The sequence below is a fragment of the Epargyreus clarus genome, unplaced genomic scaffold, assembly GCF_041222505.1.
Source record: "Epargyreus clarus isolate Ecla_fem2 unplaced genomic scaffold, WU_Ecla_fem_2.2 ptg000032l, whole genome shotgun sequence".
In the NCBI taxonomy this organism is placed as follows: Eukaryota; Metazoa; Arthropoda; class Insecta; order Lepidoptera; family Hesperiidae; genus Epargyreus; species Epargyreus clarus.
In genome coordinates, this window is record NW_027332237.1 from 3,678,452 (window position 1) to 3,699,659 (window position 21,208).

Consider the following 21,208-nt stretch of genomic DNA (forward strand, 5'->3'; position numbering starts at 1 on the left):
GGCGGCAGTAGCTACTTACCATCAGGTGGACTGCATGCTCGTCTGCTACTCTTATATTATAAAAAAGGAAGCCTATTATATTAGCCTATTATATTAGGAATATTAGCCTATTTCTCTCTCTCACTCACTCCCACAATTAAGACGAAAGATCGACACCTCATATGTTAAAATCCGTTAAGCCGTTTGGGCTGTAGGGTGTGCCCCATAATGAGACATACATACGCTAGAAAACCCTCCGCAGTCGGCACAAAGTACGACAGAAATAGAAGTGATTCTGCTCCCTCCCTCCTGCACGGTAATGGTACATGACGTGCACAATGATACGACAATGAATCTATCAGGTACGGGGAATTCGTCAACACTGCTGGGCACAGGTCTCCTCTCAGAATGAGAAGGATTAGGTCATAGTCCACTCACTCACTACGTTTTCCTTTACCTTTAACGCGAGTGATAATTAATTTAAGATACGCAAATAACTTTAAATAATACTTATAGCTTAAAAACATAACCCTTCCTTGGCAGTCGGGTAAAACCTAAAAACCACGCTAAAATCGCACAAGGGAAATCGTTAATCGTAAATCAATGCTGATGAGGAGAATGGAACAAAATTATTAAAATCGGGTATTGTCAACGGTTCTTGATAATTGTTCAAAATTTTAAATTAATCGAACCGTTGAAAGTGAGTAAAAATCGATTTCAAAGATTCCGTTACATACATACAACCCAAGCTAATAAAAGCGTGGTAAAAATCAAAGCCTGGGATTCGAATCTAGGACCCCTCGATCGCGAGGCCGAGTTTTAACCACTAAGCTATTGCTTTTAGCAGGAGGGCTGCATGCTCGCCTAATATTCCAATATATAAAATATGCTTTTTGATACGTCAATATTACAAAAATGTTATATATTAGAGTCTAGTGACTGATTGGCCAATTTTGAACTGGGTCGTATAAATTAATCGACCCGTCAGTCACCAAATTACTTCACATCAATCACTCATAACTTCCAAAATTTTGCGTTCGAACAATGTAGGTTTATGCTTCAAAGGTAAGGGACTGTGGTTCGATTCAAGAGACACCGCCATTCTTCTTTATAACAAGTGTTATTTAAAAGAACAGGAAGGTGGTAGAATCCCTTGTGGTTGGACTCCGGCGGCACCACTGCCACACCTAATCTGCCCCATAACGGCAGTGTTAAACGCTGCTGTGTTCTGAGACATACTTGTCCGAGGCATTCCTTGTCTTCAGGGGTAGCGGCGCAATTGTGGCCGACCTCGGCTAGGAATATCTAATCCTAGCTGGGGTTGACTAGGCAGTAGCCACTTACGATCAGATGGACTGCATGTTCGTCTGTACCGCCTCAAAATCTATTTATCAAATATATTTCATATAAAACATAGCCTATGTTACTCGTGGATAATGTAGCTTTCGAATGGTGAAAGAATTTTTAAAATCGGTCCAGTAGTTTTTGAGCCTATTCAATCAAACAAACAAACAAACAAAGTTTTCCTCTTTATAATATTAGTATAGAAAAGTAATATTAAATGCTGCTGCATTCGGATTTGAAGATGGTAAGAGTAAGATAAGATGGTAAGGTTCCATGGTAGCTCCTTTACTAGCACACTTTTTCGAAGCATTTTAATTTCGTCCTCAAGGGTAGCAACTACTCTGGCTGACCTCAGACTCTTATCACGAACTATAAATGTCCATCGGTTGGACTGCATTCGTTTGCAACTCTAACCTTCACCCTTCTTTACGAATGCAAGGAATCTTTTATTTGTCGTACAACGTGCAATATTCTGCAGAATATAAACGAGTTCGTATTCACTCCGTCATATGATCTCGGAAGATTTGACTGTCACAGATAAACTTCGTAGAGCGAATACCGACTATAAAAATTGCAGAAACGTTCTTGTATACAAATGTATAAGTTGGCAGTGTTCGGGTTGAACGATTGATATTTTTTATTTCAGTCTTCAAACTTTGTCGGAAAATAATTCGTTAGTACTTTAATTTATCACTTTACTTACTTTAATCATAGACATTGTGAATTATAGCTCATAGTTCAAGCATCTATGGTATGTAGTATAGTCCGCACCAAGCTGTTAGTCCGCTTTGAAGTTGTTGCGAGCAGGTGTAGTCATACAATTTACTACGGACGCGATTAATTTCTATATTCAGAGCGGACTAACAGTTTTACGCGGACTATACTCTGGTAAAACATATAAAAATAAACTTTTTTCGGCAGTTGTGTAAATAAGAAGTAAAAACAGCTCTGAAGTTGTTTTAATAAATCAGATCCCGTATTCATTCTTACAATAATAACTTTTGATATATTATTTTGACAAATAAAAAAGAATAACTTCAAAAAATATAGATACAGTACCTTTTCTACATAATAACAGAGCACTGGTATAGACGTAAGAAAAACGCCTTAAAAACAAAACACAGCAAAGATAAGGCAGAAGTAAATGTGAGAATGTATGTGTGAATTTGCATATATCTATGTTTATGTGTGTATTGTATATATATACATATGTGTGTGCCAGACTATTAATGCCGGAGTAATACCTCGTCAAGCCTGTTTAGTATTCAAAACATGCATAACTTATAAGCATGTATAATCGAATATACCATTTGCATCTCGACATTACGTCGCAAAACCTCCAGTTCCTGCAAATATAATGTTTTTGAGACATAATTTATGTGACTATTGCCCTATTACTAGTATCTTTTGTACTAAGAAGGGGTTGCGATGGTGGCCAAGTAAAGCATGGTAGATTTTACATACCTTTAAGAATTATAAAGAATTTTTCTGCCTCGAAGATTTCCTTAAAATGTGTCCCGAAAATTTGCTTATATCATTTCATTAGTCGAGTATATTTTATTATCAATGTTATTTAATAAGTATTTGAGACCATTTTGTGTTTTGTGTTTAAATTATGCAAATGGTAACGGCCCCATTCCATACATACATTACTGTAGATATATAACTTAACTGTCAAATGTATACATGACTTTGAAAAAATAAGCAAATCAAATCAAATTCGTTTATTATGCATTTACAGCAACATTTTTGTAAGAATTAATAAATAATGAGTTGAATTAATTAGAATGTACCGTTGATATAGGGTCTTTTAAGATCGATGCAGTAGTAGGAACCCAACTTACAGTTGATCTAACAATAATCAGTCACTGTCGCCCTTTAACATCTCCCATTTATAGACACAGGACTCTATCCAAAGTCAATCACAAAGTGTCGCCACGTCTAATATGGTCAGCTCATATGTAAGGAATCCGCCGTGGAAGGTTGCTAAAATTTGCACCATTCCATTGAAATACAAGAACTGCTGACAAACAATACTAGTACCATCTTTCATACGTACGGAATGAGAGTTGAAATTTATTCCACTTAGCTAAACTTACACATATAAGACTCTTACACATATAAGAAACTTAAACTTACACATATAAGACTCTTCATACATCAGCTGCACTTACATGAACCACATCTGTTCCTGCCTTAAACTAGCAATAACGATAGTTTTACAACTTAGGAACGATATTGTCGAAGCAATATGAATATATTATTTTTAGATCACATCATAGTTTTACGACTCAGTCAACTCGGCGTCAATATGCTTCAGGTATTTTACTAGCGTAATATATTATGATTATCGATGGTTTATTAAATTTGAAGTTGACACTAATGTTACGACTGACTAAATATTTGACATCAATATCACCTGGATACAAATTTGCAGACACAATATGATAAATGATTATTCATATTGCAACTTGATATAATTTAATATTACGACCCACTGAATTCTAGAGGTTAATCTGCCTAAGTAATGACACTAACGGTAGTGTGATTACTTAGGCAGATTAATGATAACGGTATCATATGAACGGATATTGGATATATATTCGACAATAGTGAATATATTGTCACGGTATTAAACATCATCGTACCATAACAATGACTTTGAACTTGCAATATGACACGGTAATTCATATTGCATTTGCTGTCAACAGCATTTGATATTGATATTGACCATGCAGCTCAAGCAACTAACCACGTGTATGATGTATGTATCTTCGTTATCAAAACATAATAAAATGCGAAAACTGATACTTTTTATTTAATATACATAATTAATATACATGAACAAAATGCTTTATAGTTTAATTCCTCTATACTCTGTCATATAACAGTATTATGTCACTTCAACAAAATTCATTTATGACTACCGTATACCGGTTTCATAAAAAATCTTATCTCGAAGAAATATATGACGTGCAACGAATATTTTAATGTTATTTAGCATCAGAAGTCACGTTTTTACTACACGCATTATGTAAAACATTGTACAAAAGGCTTAACAGAGTTAACGACGAAAAAAACGGAATTAAATACCTCGTTACTTACACGCCATCGCTCCAATCCGCACGCAGGCATTAACACAAAAATACTTGCATGTATTTATAAAAAAAACACAAAATTTCACACTCCACCAAGTAATCTCACGCGACGATTAGGTCGGCTACCAAAAACACAACACAAATCACTTTTTTAACTTTTCTATTCAAAAATATACACAAAATTGACATTAATATGCACTCACTAGTCGATTTCTTGTAATACAATACTTTTAATAAATAATTTTGTGATTAAAATGACAGGGGCTCGTAACCCGCTACGGCGTAGCCCTCCGTCCGCTACGAAGCAATGCTACGGACTGACGTAGCAGCGATTTGGAGGGAAAAGGTATCTGCGCATAAACCCGGCTATAGCGAATTATGTATGTGTGAGTCATTTTCATTTGTACTGCTCAAATGTGGGATTTTCGTACATTTTTGATACTGTTCAAATTTTAAAATTCAACCACAGAAAGAACTGAACCGTATTTTTTCGTGTTACTTGTGCAATATATATATTTTTTAATTCATGTATGTAGTAACAACCAATATATAATTTTATGGCAAAAAATATAATAATACTGTTTAATATATTAATAAAATAATAATAAAGATTTAAAATGCAATCTATTTAGTGATTAACTTTGTTAGTATTGAATTATCTGTACTATTGTCTTAAATTAAATAACTAAGTCTACATAACTATGTAAATTAATTATATTTCAGTACAAAGTCCTAAACTAACCAGGTTAGTCCAGATTAGTTCTGAATAAATTATACCTTTTGTCTTTGTTTGCCAGAATATGAGAAAATCTAGAATTACACCTAGACACACGACAGTGTGTCAGCCAAGTTCGAAAAAACATAACAGCACTTTAACAGTCAGTGTGCGTATGACACGAAATTATTTAAAGCGCTTTTGATCCCCCCAAAAATAAAAAATATTTCACTTACATTTCAAAATGTATATATGTATTTTTAATTAATCATTCTTAGATGTTAATCTAGAATCCCAAATTGCACGAACAAAGCAATCCTAGTTCCTAAGTTATTAGTTAGAAATTTTCCTTCAAAAAAATGAACAAATTGTTTTGTAAGTAAATTGAACAGCGTACATTCCTACAGCTATAACAAAAGGAACTGCTATGTGCCTTGGCATCCGTTACACCTCAGCTTTCCGTCTACCTCCAATGTCGTTTCTATCAAACTTGGCTTCCTTTCACATTTATACTTTTCTTGAAATTCCTTATATAATTTTATTGTTTGTTTTTTAATCAGAGCGCCTCTTGGTTTAGCTACTTTGAATTTATAACAGCACTGAATTATTTAACTATCTTTAATAAAATTTCTTACCTAGTTTTCAGGCGTAGTAATACTTTTTATATGAGCATCCTAATTTAAACACATATCCACACCCTATTCAGTAATCTACATGCTTAACATAGATTATTGATTCACATACATGAGCCTATATATCATCACTTTTGTACTTATAAACATTTTTATAACAAAGAAGTGGCAGCTCAGCATGCAGTCCACTTAAGCCGTAAGTGGTTCCTTTTTCTTTGTTTACGAGAAGGAAACCTTCAAAAGGTACCCGGCGACGTGGGAGCGACGCCGGGTTATGTGGGACTTGTACCGCACTAAAACCCCCCCGGTGGCCGTCCTCAGCGCTTGTTGTAGAACTCCGGGATCTCCGATGGAACACAACCGGAGAGATAGGCCGCAAGTTTTTTATAAAAAAAAGGTTAAGTCTATAATTCTACTTAAGGTCGACCACAGTCTCACAGATACGTTGCTTCACCTGAGAACTAAGTCGTAAAGCTTGGCATAAGTATATCTCGCTTAACACATCCTTCAAACCAGAACACAGCAGCCCTTAACACAGCTTTTAAAAGACAGAATGCAGTGTGGCGGTGGTGTCTCCAAAGTCAAACCGCAAAGTCTTCAAAATTAAATAATATATCGTGCATCTTAAAAATTACAAAGCATCTTGTTAATTTGATTTCATACAATTTAAGCTAAAATTCATTTGTTAAATTCACAGACAATGTAACAGAATACAAAGATTAATTCATCTCAAACCTGAATCCTAAGAATTCAATTAACTCAGTGAACAATTATATTATTTACGGCAGCGGTTTTAATAAATATCTTCTGACGGAGGAGAAATAAGCTCAATGAATGAAATAAAGTATCAATGGTTCCGTTTATTTGTTTTGTTTTAATGTCATAATAGATTTCAATAATCTATATATATATAACACAAAGGTGACTGACTGACATAGTGATCTATCAACGCACAGCCATAACCACTGGACGGATCGGCCTGAAATTTTGCATGCAGGTAGATGTTATGACGTAGGCATCCGCTAAGAAAGGATTTTGATAAATTTTACCCCCAAGGGGATAAAATAGGAGATGAAAATATTACTTCGTAACGCGAGCGAAGCCGCGGGCAAAAGCTCGTCTTATATATAAAATTCTCGTGTCACAATGTTAGTTACCGTACTCCTCCGAAACGGCTTTACCGATTTTCACCAAATTTTATATGCATATTCAGTAGGTCTGAGAATCGGCTACTACCTGCTTTTAAGTGATTAGGGTTGTTCACCCTGATTTTTTTTTATTTATATGGCAACACAACGTTTGTCGGGTCAGCTAGTATGCTATAAAATACGAAGGAGTATAGTAATTTAATATGAAACTTCATATTCATAAAAATAGTTTCGTGTCGTTATCGTTAACAGGAAAATAAATCGAAACCAACAAACCGTATATGGAGTTGAGAGCATTTACGAAAAGGGCATTGAAATACAAAATATAATGAAAATTCAATATTTCCTGTTCATTGTACCGTTTCAGTATCTGAAAATGATTTGCAGAAACTTTCCAATTTCAATTTCAACTCTTCGCAATTATGTTTCAGATTTCGTGATCATATTCCATAAAGGGAAGATTGGAATCAACAAATGGATTGGTTGAATGCTATCGTAATATACTCGAATCAGAATATTTCATAGAAGCTTGATCACTTATTTCAATTATTGGGAGTTTTTTAATTATAATTAAACTTTAAATTAAGTGGGACTAAAATTAAATTAAGTAAAACTAAAATTAATTAAGAGTTAAATTAATTTAGACTAAATTTAAATTAAATAGCAAATGAGGAAAGAAGAGAAAGTAGAAGATGTAGTCCTCGTTATGGTAGGTGGTCTCCATATTAAATAGCAGTTCTACCTGAAACCGATAATTTGGAATTGCTCGCATATGTATGTGTCCTTTACCACACCCTTCAAACCAGAACACAACAGCGCTTAACATTGCTGTTATAAGGCAGAAATAAGCGTGACGGTGGTGCCGCCGGAGTTGAACCACAAAGAGTTCTGTCAACTTTAGCACAAATTTTAAATCTAATGTATACAAGGGACCGTATAAAATGTTCTTTTAAAAAAATAGTGATATTAAATTATAAACTAATGTATTATTTTGTAATTGTTTTATGGACTTTAAAATAAAATCGAGTAATTATTACTAAAGTTTTCAAATAAATGTTAAGTTTAAATTTTCAATTCAGATTGTGTAGTACATTTTACGTTTTAAATCCGTAATCCTAAATGAATATTCATGTGAAGAGATAAATTTCTGTTTATTTTACTGTGTAGCATTTTGTGAGCTCCGATTTTGTTTATTAGCACAAATTTCGTTAAAATAAAATAAATTTAATTAGTTACCATAAAACTAATTAGGTATTATATATACCAATATATTTTAGTAATCGTTTTTCAATTCGTCATTAATATGCATATTTTATTCAATTAATATTAAAATAATACCTATTCCTATATCCATAGTGAAAAGGATAAATTGTTTGGGTAATTCGATTTCCATACTGATGATTATACAAAGAGGGGTCTATCCGCATCGTAACCACATTTTAATTAACTGCCAAAAACATTAATGAAAAGGGTTTATAGAAAAAAAAAACAATGTGAGCCGTCACGGGACGCCTGGCAGATGTGAAACATCGACATTATTTTGTAAAAGTAATATGCAGAAAAGAACATATTGTGATAGGAACTAAATATGTCATAATGATAAAATAAAATATTACGATTTTTGCGCATGGCGACGCGTCGCCACACCGTACACACTACTGCATATAGACTGTATATATACCATCGCATGCCGTGGCGGCGCGTCGCCACGTCATGCGTCGCCATGCCAGAAATCGGTTTTACGTGCGGCTATAGATGTTTCACATCAAAATGCGTTGTTATCTTTGATAGACTTGATTAAGAGAGATTTTTAGATAGGCAAGGCGCGCGGATCGTAACTAATTCATATGTATATATACGCCCGTTATTATTAATACATTTATCTTATTTTAACCTGCCAAAGACGATGTGTAGTAATAAATATCAAATATTTTTCTTTGATATGCAAAACATAGACAGATTGAATATTAATTACAGACAATACGAACAAGGATAGTTTGATTCAGAATTCCCGTAGCGCCATCTCTTGATGAATACAAATATAAGTAACAACTCGCCACATAAGTAACGGGGTTGCACGTTTTTGTTCCAATATAATTAAAAAAGTATAGTTAATAAATAAATATGCATAAATATTTTTAACTGTAATTTTTATTTTCATAACATTTAAAATATTCCTTATCTCTTTAGTTTATCTACATAATACTTTGTAATATACCTTCCGACCACCAGCATGGGTCGAACCTGGTACTCAGCGTACGTTGCTTTGCTTATTGATACCTGAGAAAAATAAAATGTCATGCAATGTAAAAAATAAAACGTATAAGTAAGAAAATGTACGAGTACTTTATGTTCCTTTAAACTGACTTTCCTATGAATTATCGTAAAACTTTTCAAAAACAAGCTTTTCATTTCGCATTTTTTCATACTTAATCATTTCATGATCATAATATCAAAAAATCTTCTACAAAATAAAAATAACAAATTGATATTGCATTATTATCCTGACAAAGGTATACAATGAAGTGTTCAATATGCCTTATAATTCAAACCAAAACGCAATGGCTTACTGCCATGCCTATTTCTGCCTCATAACAGCGGCGTTAAGTGCTGCTGTGTTCTGGTTTGAAGGGTGTGGTAAGGGATACATACTTTTCTGAGCCGTCCCAGCTTAGTCCCCAGGGATAGCGGCGCATCTGTGTCTGACCTAAGGTAGGAATATCTAATCGTATCTGGGATTGATTAAAGATGTCCATGGGCGGCAGTAGCCACTTACCATCAGATTGCATGCTCATCTGCTACTCTTATATTATAAAAAAAACAGCAACAAAAAATTCAGATAGAGAATATGTCTCCCCCAGACATATTATCAGCCCCTCTAACTGATTAAGAAGTGTAACACACACGTCGGCTGCTGGCATACCCGCTTCGCTCGTCAGCGCCGCGAACGCTGTCGATCCTATTCCTATGTTCTTCACACCAATTGCTTTAATATTGAAAAACTCTAACCTCCAAATGATTAGTAAATAACAAAGACTTCACATCTACCTGATCCCCCTCCAACCGGTTAAGGAGCGTAACACACACGTCGGCCGCGCGCACGCCCGCTTCGCTCGTTAACGCTGCGAACGCTGTTGCTTCCATTTCTATGTTCTTCACGCCGAGCTCAGCGAGAGTGTTTAGGAACTCTAACTTCTCGTCTTCGGTGTGGTCACAGATAGGACCGTCGAGGCGTGCTTGACCTAAAAATAACGTTTTTTTTATATTGAAAAATAAGCAAGTAATCCATATAATGGTAAGTGACAACTTACGTCGATAGACATATTCTAACGACAAACCCAGATAGAATTATATTCCTATTTAAGGTCACACATTGCTATCCCTATGATTAAGTAGGAATTGCTCATTTGAGAAATTTTAATAATGTAACTAATTTTCCCAGACAGGTATTAAGCGATTTCATTTAAAAAAAGGTACATCCTGTATTGTTCCACCTGTATTGCTCTTATAAGGATTGAATTCAGGGAAGCAATGATAAACGAGAAATGAATGTAAAAGGCTCATTAAAAAACACATTTATGATTAGAAAAATATATTGTAAATATTGTGTACCTCTATAAAAATCATCAGCAGCCATAGTGCCTCCGATGTATGTCCCGAAGCCGACATCTGAAGCAAGACTCTGTACTTCCTGACTCAGCCTTTTGTCGAAAAACGACGGTATTTGCCTCACTTTTCCTAGGATTGGCTAAAATATTCAAAAGGTAATAAAGAAATCGAAATTTAAAATGTTACAGTTTAAAGCATGCAAATGTGGTGGAACTATGTAGTAGGGTTTGACTGGAGAAGCACCAAAGCACACTTTATTCTATTATTTCTAGAATGAAGCAATTCTGTCTCACGGTAGAATGTGTACCTATCGATGCCGGGTAAACTTACATATCAGGTGACCATCTCAGTCCTTTATTATTATTATTTCTAACGGGGAGCATTTCTGCCTTTCAATACCTTTTTTTTTGTTTTCGAGGGAGAAACCTTCAAAAGGTACCCGACGACGTGGTATCGACGCCGGGTTATGTGGGATTTTTACCGCACTAAAACCCCCCCGGTGGCCGTCCTTAGCGCTTGGTGGAGAACTCCGGGATCTCCAATGGAACACAACCGGAGTCCTCCGAGCGCGATGCCCTGGTCGGGCTCTGCCCTGAGGGGAGCACTTTACGCTCCTCCCTTACATCTGGTGTTTACGACGGCATGCGACCACACATGCCGCCGTCCTTCTCGGGCTCTACGGACGGTTTGACCTCCGACTCTTGCCGCCGGCAACCCCGGAAGCCCCCTTTTAGTCGCCTCTTACGACAGGCAGGGGATGCCGTAGCCCTATTCTGGTCCCGGAACTACAGGGACACTGCCTTTCAATACCTAGGTACTACGTTGGCACCACCGCCACACATATTTCTGCCTAAAACAACAGCGTTAAGCTACTCAGGCGTAGCGACGCATCTGTGTTAGATCTCAAGTTTAAATTTAATCTTGCCTAGGGTTGATTGCAGATGTCCATGGTCCATCTAAATATACATAACTCAAAGGTGACTGACGGACATAGTGATCTATCAACGCACAGCCCAAACCACTGGACGGATCGGGCTGAAATTTGGCATGCAGGTAGATGTTATGACGTAGGCATCCGCTAAGAAAGGATTTTGATCAATTCTACCCTCTAATGGACTGCCAGCTCTTCTGTTATACAAGTAGAGTCCGCGTAAAACTGCTAGTCCGCTCTGAATATAGAAATGAATCGCGTCGCCATAGCAAATTGTATGACTGCACCTGCTCGCTACAACTTCAGAGCAGACTAGCAGTTTAGCGCGGACTATATGTGTACTTATTATTTAATAGTGTATATTGGTTCATTATCTACCATACGAACAAGAAAATTAGACTTGTAAATTAAAAACTAAAGTAACAAAATTCACAGTCTCTTGTGAAACTTGAACAACAAATACAAATAGAAAACAAAAGATACGGAATGAGTTCTGCAACAACGGGACTTTTGAAAACGAAAATTGGAAATTACAATTGCAATTGGAACAACGCTTAAGGTGGCACCATGTAACTTTAACGTTAACAAAAGCCTAAGCAAACACTAAATCTACGGTTAAACAATTCATTAGTTTATTTCGGATTATAACAGCAGTGTTAAGCGCTGCTGTGTTTTAGTTGGAAGGGTGTGGTTAGGAAGACATAGATTTCCGAGGTATTCCAGCTTAGTCCTCAAGAGTAGCGGCACATTTGTAGCCAACCTCTGACATAGCAATCTAAAAAAAATACTATTTTAGTTACGGTTGAGATGACGTCATAACTAACACTTTACAATAACCGGTAGATTTCGGTCGATTAAATTTATTGTTTTTGTCAACTTCCATACATGTTAACTCCATTAAAAATCGTGGTGACAATGACACTAATGAAGTTAATGACAAATAACTTGGTGCAACACATAATTGTTACATTGCATCGCTATCGTTAAAATTATTGTTATAGTTAACTATATAGCAAACCTTAAATGGGCCCTCGGTGCAACCGATCCCTACTATTTCAGGTGCAAAGTAGATGGCATCAGCTAACAGTGCCATAGATTTCGAAGGCAAGCAAATGCGAGGTCGAGACGTTTTCAGCATACTAAACAGGTAATTTTGCATAGCATGACAAATTCTGTGCTGGTTGCATGCTTCACACAGATCAGCATTAATCTGTCTTCACAGTTTTTTATAATATAGGAGTAGCAGACGAACATGCAGTCCACCTGATGGTAAGTGGCTACCGCCGCCCATGGACATCTGTAATCAACCCCAGATAGGATTAGATATTCCTACCTGAGGTCGGCCACAGATGCGCCCCTGAGGACTAAATTGGAACGCCTCGGAAAAGTCTGTCTCCCTTACCACAACCTTCAAAACGGAACACAGCAGCGCCTAAAACTGCTGTTATTAGGTAGAAATAGGTGTGGCGGTGGTGCCGCCGAAGTCGAACCACAAAGGGTTTTACCACCTTCAAACACACCACAATCCACAATCTCACATCTCTCTTCACATGTATTCTCAACGAGGCAATGATAGCCTAGTGGTTAAGAAACTCGGCCTCTCGATCGAGGGGTCCGAGGTTCAAATCCCAGGCACCTCTGCGGCATTCTCAAAGTTATGTGCGTATTAGAAATTAATTATCACTTGCTAAACGGTGAAGGAAAACATCGTTGGGAAACCTGCATACCTGAGAGATTTATAAAACAATCCGCGGACTATAGCCTAATCCTTTTCATAATGAGAGAAGACCCGTGCCCAGCGGTGGGACAGTAATGGGTTAATGATGATGATAATGGTTGTACTCAACCTGAGCGAACAAATAAAAAGACTATTTCATCTTGCCGACCATTTTATTGCTGACGCTTATTGGTCACGCATAATCTTCCATGCCGTAATCCACATTGGTGAAAATACCTCAAGCTAGTAAAAATGGTTCTAGTAAAAAAATCTAGGTTCTGAAAGTAAATTTCGATAAACTTCAGAATTCTAAGAGCTATCTCGGTAACCTTCGGTCTCTGTAAACATCTCTGAAGCGTTCGCGAACTGAACAATATTATATTTTTAAGGAAAATATTTCACGGAAAATATTTTCACGAAAAATATTTTTCAGGGAAAATTATTTTCCCTCTCCTTGTTTTATGTTACTGTTTACGGTACTTGTATCGCGATTACTCAAAAGGTTGATGACCTCATATCACGCATATCGACACGCAAAGGGAATTAAAAAATGAAAATTGCGTGACACGAGTGCCTACTTCACTTATTTACGCGTACCCTATTTCCTAATGCGTAAATGAGTCATTGAATTTAAACCTAGTAAAGACTACGACTTCGTCTTAGGATTTTTTTTTATTTGAAGTAACCATAGATTAGTAAAGATTATTCACTCCTAACAAGAAAATGTACCCAGTTTTGAGAATTGAAATAGTTGCGTAAAAAAGTTTTGTCACGTCTCCGTGCTAAAATGTCCCTAAAATATTTGAAATAATTATTTATTTATTACTTAAATTACGTAATTATTAGGTACGTAAATTAGTTATTTATTCGTAAATTTTCTCTAAAAATGTTTTTATTTGTCAAGGATTCAAAAAAAGAACTTACTAAAATAAGCCGTTTGTGGCTTCATTCAATTTCAAGGCGGCGAAGTATCTTTACTAATCTATAGAAGTAACAGAGAAACATATCCCCCAGATATGGTATAGTTAGTGCCGCACATCTGTAATGAACTCAAAATGGAACAGAAGTGCTGCCTGAGATCGGTCACAAATTAATTACTCTTGAAGGCTAAGTTGGAACACCTCTAGAAAAGAAAAGAAAATTTCTTTACAGCAAGACATGTTTTTTTTATTTTTTGTCAGATAAATTTAAAGACTAATAATGCTCGATGGCATTTGTACAGAGAGAAAAAAAATCTGCCATCCTCGTCTAAAACACTGCTGTTAGACACCTCCCTCTCCCTCCTGCCGCTCAATAAAGATATAATAATGACAAGAAAAGATAAAGCTACGTCTGTGAAGATAACAAACTAATTTAAACATTCTAGAATATAACATAACTCTGCATAGCCCAGACTAGAATCTCAAAGAACAGTTCAAGTTCTATAAATCCATCGAAACGCAAGATCTATTTAGTTCAAAATAGTTTTCATTCCGGCAACTCTAACTCTAGCTTCCGTTTGGAAACTTGATCTTCTAGGAACAGACACAATAGAACAAAAGTTAGATTTTAGCGCGATAGTAAAGACTTTATGAAGTCTCGATATTCGAAAAATAGATAAATAGATAAAAATAGATGTACTTATTTTTGTAGGCACGTAAGATACTTCTTGGGTGTATTAAAGATACTTCTTGGGTGTATTAAAAAAACATAAAACGAAAAAGTGTTTTTTTTTCATAATATGGGAGTAACAGATCATGTAGTGCACCTGATGGTAAGTGGCTACTGTCGCCCATGGACATCTAACCCCAAATCTTACATTTCTACGTGAGGTCTAAGCTAGAACGCCTCGTAAAAATGTGTCTCCCTTATGTTGTTATTATGCAGAAATAGGCGCACGTGGCGGTGGTGCCGCCGGAGTCGAGCCACAAAGAGTCCTACCACCTTCAAATATAATGAAATGTAAGTTTTTGAATATATTTTATAAACAAAAAAAGAACAAAAAGGCGTGCATATACTCAGTTTTTAATAGTAATAACAAAGTGCGTGTGAGACACAAATACGAATGAGTTTATTATCGTGTGAGAGACATAAAACATATGACACGTTTGTTTATTTATTTGTCGTTACAAAAAAATCACTATCATAAATTTACCAAACTCCTCAGAATAGGTAGTAATAACTTACGTAGTAACTATTTATTAATCTGTGGAATAACTTTAAAAATATGGAGAACCTTCTAGCTTACATAAGATCCCGGATTTTCACCACTTAATATTTAACCGAGTTAAAACTTAGTATAATTAACAAACAACACGTATTTTAATTATAAGGGCTAAAGCTTAAACCAAATAAAACAAAAGGTCTCATTAAAATTAATGGCGTTTCCGTTTGGTAAGGAGTTCATATTACTATTATAATTATTTGCTGGTTTCCATAGTCTACCAAGAAATATTTTAATTTACTATTTCACTAATGGTTTAAGAGTTTCATAATCCATTACTTTTTACGATATTTTCCTTTAGCGTTTAAGAAAGTGATGATTAATTTCTAACTCGCATATCTTCGAAAAATCTATTACAACAGTTTTTTATCAGATTGAAGTAGAAACGAGCATGTAGTCCACCTTATTCATGAGCTGCAGTGTTCAGTACCCTTACCATGAGTTTTAACGTTTTGACAAATATGACTGTTTTGGTATTTGTTATTTTTGGTAATTTTCGAAAATTTCACCGCATTTTCTCGAATACCCGGTTGTGTTGCCATATAAATAAAAAAAAATTAAGGGTGAACAACCCTTATCACTTAGGGGTATGAAAAATAGATAGTAGCCGATTCTCAGACCTACTGAATATGCATATAAAATTTGGTGAAAACCGGTAAAGCCGTTTCGGAGGAGTACGGAAACTAACATTGTGACACGAGAATTTTATATATACTTAAGATAAATTCATTATATTTCCACATAAAACTATAACACTTACAATATCATATGTCTTCTGCAAAGTCCCATTCATACCCCACGACGATATCACGACGGATCCGGGGGGTATTTTTAGTCCACCACTCGTGCCTATCCTGAAGAAGATGGGGTTCTTAGCTTTGGCATAGTGCAATAGCTTTAATACTTCTTGGAGAAGAATCGTCATTGATGGAATGCCGATGCCATGCTGCAATTAAAACGTGAATTATTAACGTCGAATAGTTCTGCAAAACACTGTTATATAGCCCTCTAAAATGTAAGTTTGAATTGAAGGTATATTTTTATTAGTATACTTTTTTAATTATTTTATGTTCATAAGAGTCTATTTAATTGCTGGAGAGTAGCAATCTAGCGGGAAACTATAAACATAAAAGAAAGAAGGATATAAGACTGTTTATAGAATAAGATGTCATAGAATGGATTGTCAGAGAAAATAAAAAAATATAGTTGTTATTGAATCATTTATTATATAAAATAGCCTTTCAGGAATAATGAGTCTACACAAGATACTCTGCAATGTTCCTTAAATGTATACCCCTTTTATTCAAATTAATTGCGTTAACCCCGCTTTAACTGCTAACTCCATCTAGTGGCAACTTCGTAAATTATGAGACTTCCGCCCATTAGTAATGTAAATTTGTTGGTCAATAATCAATCGTAATCAAATTTTGTCAACTCCACAATTCAATTCAATGAAATTTGACAATTTAGGTATGCAAACAATGTACAATTTTTTATTATATTTGCCACGCAAAAATTGGTAAAGATAGATTAAGAGTAGATATGCACCCGTCGCCGGATTGACGTTGAAATCTAATCCTATTATTTAATTACAAGTGTTCGTGTACATCAATGGCCACTTATCACCTGGATTGCACGCTCATTATCTAAATATATATAACTCAAAGATGACTTACTGACATAGTGATCTATCAACGCACAGCCCAAACCACTGGACGGATCGGGCTGAAATTTGGCATGCAGGTAGATTTATGCCGTAGGCATCCGCTAAGAAAGAATTTTGATCAATTTGATGAAGCTATTACTTCGTAACGCGAGCGAAGCCGCGGGCAAAAGTTTGTTCTATCGTAAAAACCAACAGAAAAAATAACAACCATACCGGTCTGTCATGCAGTGGTTTCCGGATTCGACTCCCAACCAGACAGATGTCGAAATCATAAATTTAGATTTCTGGTTCTTTGTGTGAATGTTTATGCTTTTATCTGTATGTGTGCATAGCACACACAACACAGGAAAAGTCTGTCATATAAAATTAGTCTAATAAATAAAAATTAAAAAGTATACTCACGCTCACAGACAACACAGGACCAACTTTATACATAGCGTATCTGTGGGACTGTTTTGTCATATTTGCAAAATCGGACTTTATCTTGAGTTCTTTAGCTATGTGTTTCGCAAAATCCCGCATCCTGTGTTTCGTTCCACCCATGCAGACAAACTGAAAGTAATGATACACATAATAATTATGAAGAAGAACCCTTTGTAGTTTGATTCCGGCGGAACCACCGCTACCGCCAAAGTAAATACTTTTGCCTGATAACAGCAGTGTTAAGCGCTGCTGTGTTATGGTTTGAAGGGTGTGGTAATGAAGATACACTTTTCTGAGGCGCTTCTGTTTAGGCCTCAGGGGTAGCGGCGCATCTGTGGCCGACCTCAGGTAAGAATCTATAGTATCTGGAGTTGATTACAGATGGCCATGAGCGGCAGTTGTCAATTACCCTCAGGTGGACTGCATACTCGTCTGCTACTCCTATATACATAGGAAAAATCTATATTGTGGGAGCGGCCATAGATTATATTCTTCAGCAGTCGTTTTTTTTTATTTTTGTGATAAATCTCTAGTTGTTATTTTTATAGGTATATACTCGTAACAAAGGCACTATAATAAAATAGAATTCATTGTAAAGAATATCTATGTTTAAATGCAATATACGAAATAAAACACACCTTTACGTCTCCGAATAGAGCTGGGAGATTGTGGGTCTTTGTGTCAAAACCCAGATGATAAAGGAAATCGGTTTCTAGTTTTGAAAGATTTGCATTACAAAGGCGTAATGTGCCATCGTTATTTCTGAAATAAAATACAAAGAGATACTTATTATTTAAAAGTAAATGTATGATGCAATGATAACGGTTTATTTAGAAGACAATGGAACATAAAAAACGCTATACAAAAATATAAATGCGAGACAATACTATATGATTCTTATTATGATATCATATGTAAATGTGTGGATTTTTTTATTCAAAGCATAGTATACGATGTAATGATTATATTTTTATGTAGTATTAATTGCATTGCATTGCATTCACTATTTTGATATATTAGACCTTATTATTTTGCATTAAAAAAAAAGTCGACCATTTATAATACCGATGAATCCAATAACTTTCAATACTTTGAAAGTATTTTACATTAACTTTATGAGTCCGGCATATAATTGTAACTGTAAGTTTTATATCATAAGGTTATAAATTATGTTTATTCTCTTAAATATGTTATATTACTTTATAATTACATTTATTACCTTATGTCTAAGAAGGCCTGTTCTACATCAACTTCAATATGGATTTTACAATATATTTTTCTTCTTTTGTTATTTTTTTAGTTGAAGTTTAAAAATCAAATTTTAAAGTTTAAGTTAAAAAATCAAATTTCTAAACTTAAGTTTGGATGCCCCAGGAGGTGTGGTGTAGAGCGGAGCCTTATGTTATATAAGTTAGTGTTAGAGTAGTATTAAGTTAGTAACAATAAAGACGTCAACCTATAAACACGCCTCTCAATATATAAGAACCTGCTACAACATTACAATCCTCTTCACTGCCCTCAGCTGAGAGGAACCCATGAAGGGTCTCACCACGAAAAAAATAAAGGTGTAGTCATACAATTTGCTATGGCGACGCGATTCATGTCTATATTCAGAGCTTACTAGCAGTTTTACGCGGACTACCGTATTACAGACATTCTAATAATTGCATATATCTGTGCTAAATACACTAAGTACATTCCTAAGTGTCCAGTGTGTGTCGTGTCAATTATAATTGCACTTAAATAAAGTATTAACATATCAAGATAACTATCAGTGCCAATTGAAATAATTATGAGTTACTGACTCACGACTTTGCACTTGTTTTAGAAATATAATGGGTTTCATTTGATTTTATACTGCATTTTTTATATAATATAGAAGTAGCAGACGACCATACAGTCCATCTGATGGTAAGTGGCTACTGCCGCCCATGGACGTCTGTAATCCACCCCAGATAGGATTACATATTCCTACCTGAGGTCGGACACAAATGCGCCGCTACCTCTAAGGACTAAGCTGGGATGCCTTGGAAAAGTATGTATCCCTTACCACACCCTTCAAACCGGAACACAGCAGCGCCTAACACTTTTTCCGAGGCGTTCCAGCTTAGTCCTCAGGGTTAGCGGCGCATCTGTGGCCGACCTCAGGTAGGAATATATAATCCTATCTGGGGTTGATTACAGATGTCCATGGGCGGCAGTAGCCACTTACCATCAGGTGGACTGTATGCTCGTCTGCTACTCCTATATTATAAAAAAAAAACTGAAAGTCCCGGATAAACATTTAACATAAAATGAGTTAATTTTACGTAATTGTACAAAAATGTAGATTCTTACCGTGGACACGTCCTATCATAAAGCTCTTCCCACACCAGCTTACAATTGTCGTAATGTTTCTCCCACTCGTCGTTAGAGGGAAACATGTAGTCGCAGTCACACATTACTACAAAAGAAGAAAAATAAGATAAAAGATAACAAGTACGAGAGAGAATAAGGGATAAAATTACTTATAACATAAAAAAAAATTAAAAAATAAATTTAAAGTTTCTTTTTAATTAATTTTACGATTTATTGTCTACAATTGTAAAGTAACTTTTATCTATTAAGTAACTTCGTTCTCTCTACATTTTGTGTTTTGTATTAATGTTTTATTTTACCTAGATATTTACCTATTTATGTTATTTATTATTTATCGTATGCTAAGGTATAGGCTTACATTTTTTCGCCACGCATCTCTATGTGCTAAATATAATACACACTCTGGCTCTATCCGTCTGATATTATCTTCACAATTAGCATAATAATATATATAATAATAACAACTTATAAATTGTCTGCAAATTACAACTTATGATATCACAACTTGAATGATAAGAAGACCTTTAGATATTATTTTTTATTTATATTCAGTTATTTAAAAATATATCGTGTTCTATACCGTATTGTAAGATAAAAACATGCTACGGTATGTAAAATAATTCACTTTTTTCCTTATTTTATCCGAAACGAAACTAAAAATAAACACTTCTTTTATTCTTAAATTAAAATACACTTTCTTAACAAAAAGGCATCGATATAACTAAAAGTAAACTTTTTTTATTCTTAGGTTAAAAGACCAATTAGTTCTAACAAAAAGCATTACTTTAATAAACTACTCACTTATTATAAGTTCTTACTCAATCTCCACAGCTAATATAACGTTCTAACTACACTACGTTCAAAATCACACTACAGTCTAGTCAGGACATTATCACGCTGTCAAACACAGGCAAGGACACTTCTGTTTTTAAATCACTGCCAAGTGGTTAAGTATGCAGTCTACTTACGCTCATTATTGATAATCTATCCAATGTATCATCCACCACTCGTGGACAATTTCTATAAACAATACATTAGCAAATTTCGATCATTGGTTGACAAAATTTGGATAGATTGATTATCGATAATGGGTAATACAAAACATTGTCAAATTTCGATCTTTGGTATGTAAAAATTGGATAGATTGATTATTAATAACGTTCCTCAGCCAATGAGATTTTATTCTTTTTCTATCTTTTAGCAATCAATTATTACCTTAAATCAAATTGTATTGTTTCATTTGTATAATATATCATCATATTTGATGGTGGTAGAACCCTTTGTGGGTCGACTCCGGCGGCACCACCGCCACACCTATTTCTACCTAATAACAGCAGTGTTAGGCGCTGCTGTGTTCCGGTTTGAAGGGTGTGGTAAGGGAGACA

The 21,208-nt window shown here is 35.2% G+C and overlaps 2 protein-coding genes across 5 annotated transcripts in view; both read right to left on the bottom strand.

The window, feature by feature from the left end:
* Positions 1–4,691, bottom strand: part of Mctp (multiple C2 domain and transmembrane region protein) — a 218,147-nt gene extending 213,456 nt beyond the window's left edge. For 2 of the 4 annotated variants that reach the window (XM_073090395.1, XM_073090388.1), the window contains exon 1: positions 4,429–4,691. The gene's annotated coding sequence lies outside the window, so the exon portion shown is untranslated. The remainder of the gene's footprint in view (positions 1–4,428) is intronic. The other 2 variants (XM_073090389.1, XM_073090387.1) reach the window with 1 other exon arrangement.
* A 4,358-nt stretch (positions 4,692–9,049) lies between these two features.
* LOC140755182 (uridine phosphorylase 1) lies at positions 9,050–19,908 on the bottom strand. The gene is made up of 7 exons (XM_073090401.1): positions 19,803–19,908; positions 18,104–18,227; positions 17,445–17,594; positions 16,137–16,322; positions 10,529–10,664; positions 9,965–10,158; positions 9,050–9,196 (listed from the first exon to the last, which is right to left on the bottom strand). Exons 1-7 carry the CDS (start codon positions 19,904–19,906, stop codon positions 9,095–9,097), a joined length of 996 nt encoding a protein of 331 aa, XP_072946502.1. The 5' UTR covers positions 19,907–19,908; the 3' UTR covers positions 9,050–9,094.
* Between the last annotated feature and the right edge of the window lie 1,300 nt (positions 19,909–21,208).

What these genes read in the sequence shown, in the direction of transcription:
- LOC140755182 (XM_073090401.1), bottom strand. Translation starts at nt 19,906, where the DNA reads ATGTGTGACTGCGACTACATGTTTCCCTCTAACGACGAGTGGGAGAAA. An exon ending in TGCTGATGATTTTTATAGAG is followed by an intron (nt 10,159 to 10,528) that starts GTACACAATATT and finishes CGTTATTTTTAG; the next exon opens with GTCAAGCACGCCTCGACGGT. An exon ending in ACCGGTTGGAGGGGGATCAG is followed by an intron (nt 9,197 to 9,964) that starts GTAGATGTGAAG and finishes TATTTTTCTCAG; the next exon opens with GTATCAATAAGCAAAGCAAC.